The sequence below is a fragment of the Olea europaea genome, chromosome 8, assembly GCF_002742605.1.
Source record: "Olea europaea var. sylvestris chromosome 8, O_europaea_v1, whole genome shotgun sequence".
Taxonomy (NCBI): domain Eukaryota; kingdom Viridiplantae; phylum Streptophyta; class Magnoliopsida; order Lamiales; family Oleaceae; genus Olea; species Olea europaea.
Window position 1 is genome coordinate 2,729,844 of NC_036244.1, and position 1,642 is coordinate 2,731,485.

General features: G+C 36.4%; 1 protein-coding gene across 1 annotated transcript in view; it reads right to left on the reverse strand.

Annotated features, from left to right (window-relative positions):
• Positions 1–14: 14 nt before the first annotated feature.
• Positions 15–1,642, reverse strand: part of LOC111398170 (glutathione S-transferase T1-like) — a 23,585-nt gene continuing 21,957 nt past the window's right edge. The window contains exons 4-6 of the mRNA XM_023025104.1: positions 1,262–1,378; positions 673–878; positions 15–389 (exon numbers count right to left, since the gene is read on the reverse strand). Of these exons, the coding sequence (XP_022880872.1) occupies positions 177–389; positions 673–878; positions 1,262–1,378 (536 nt within the window). The 3' untranslated portion in view covers positions 15–176. The remainder of the gene's footprint in view (positions 390–672; positions 879–1,261; positions 1,379–1,642) is intronic.

Genomic DNA, 1,642 nt, shown 5'->3' on the forward strand with positions numbered 1-1,642 from the left:
AATAAATTTTCCAATGAAATTAGCAGAAAAGTATTTTATTTAATTTAGATACCACAACAGAACAGTTAAAAAGACTACTTATATGCTCGTCTTGAGAACCTCAAGGGTACAATAAAGTCTTGATGGAAAATGACTATGAAAATACTTTTATCAGCCATGATTTTCCCCCCTTGTACTCACATCTTAGAATGCAGAGCACTTTTCAACGTGGATTGTGTCTCGTCTTTTGCCCCTCCCGACTGCAGCCTCTTTAGTTTCTCTTTTACTTTGAAAAGGACGGAATGCACTTCGTCAAAATGAGGTCTCGTCGCATTCTTCGTATCATTGATCCATTTCAAAACTTTTTTGTGGGGGCCCAATATTCGATCACGATCCTTCTCATTCACAACCTAAACCCAGCAAAACAAGTCCACTAAAGTTGATCAGAAATGGATTCACAAAATTCTAGAGTTTCAAACATATTGCATCACAGCACTGAAGAAAAAGTATTATACATGTTAAGTAAGTAGATTAGACAATACGAGAAATAGCTGATACTAGAACTAAAGGAATGCCTAGTATATAAAACTACGGTATAAGAACATTGCACAACCCTGTCGTACTTTATTTTTCTAACAACCTATTATTGTTGATCATATCAGTGATGGTAAAAAAACTAACATAAATGTTTACCTCGAGCTGCATGATTTCACACACTAAACTAAGATCTGCTATGGATGGTTGTAAGCTTCCAAGCAGAAAACGTCCATTTCCCTTGAGCCAAACAGATTCAATCTTTGCAAGAGACTCAGATAATATTTTCTCACCTTCAGCTGCAGCTTTTGGATTCAAAGGCCGCCCAAGTGCAGGTCCAAGAGTAGAGTTGAGGACATATGTAGCTGGAACCAACAGCATGTTTAAGAAAACTAAGGCCCACCAGATAAACGTACTCAAAGAACTGAAATACAAATTTATTATAATTACTCCATTTTCTTTCTTTTTGCACTACCATAGGGCACCTAAAGCATTTATCTCATCAAAAAGACAAATGCATAAAATCATGTGTGCGCAAAACTAATTGTAGTTCTTCCATTGGGATAACATCATTTAGTTAAAACAGGAGTGTCCTCTAAATTGTCGCTTCATTCTTAAACATATCCCAATGCTTCTCAAGAGAGAATGCAAACCTCAACAGCATCATTAACCTATAACGAATCAATGATATGCTAAGCATAGTCATCAATTCGGATCAATAGAATCTTCGAAGATAGACATAAAGCACCTGCACCGTGGCGTAAATTTGAGTGATGCCAGTCTAATACTGAGTGGATCTTTGCTCTTTTGGAAAGGTCAGCAGGATACCTACAATAATAAAGAATTAGGTAGCAGCGTATGAAATCTCACATAATACATTTGAGAATACACAAGTGCAGATAGGTATCCCGACTTTGGAAAATAATTCCGGAAAAGGGAACCTCAATTTCAAATTTACTTCACAGGCAAAATTTGGACATTATATGACTGAAGCATAATAGTTGTCGAATCTCGAAATAAGGAAAAATAGTCAATTCATTCTTGGGGAGACTTTTGCACATACAATGAGGTTAGAGTGCATCCCGTATAATGACGTGAGAAAGCAATACCATGGAGTGAATATATATAT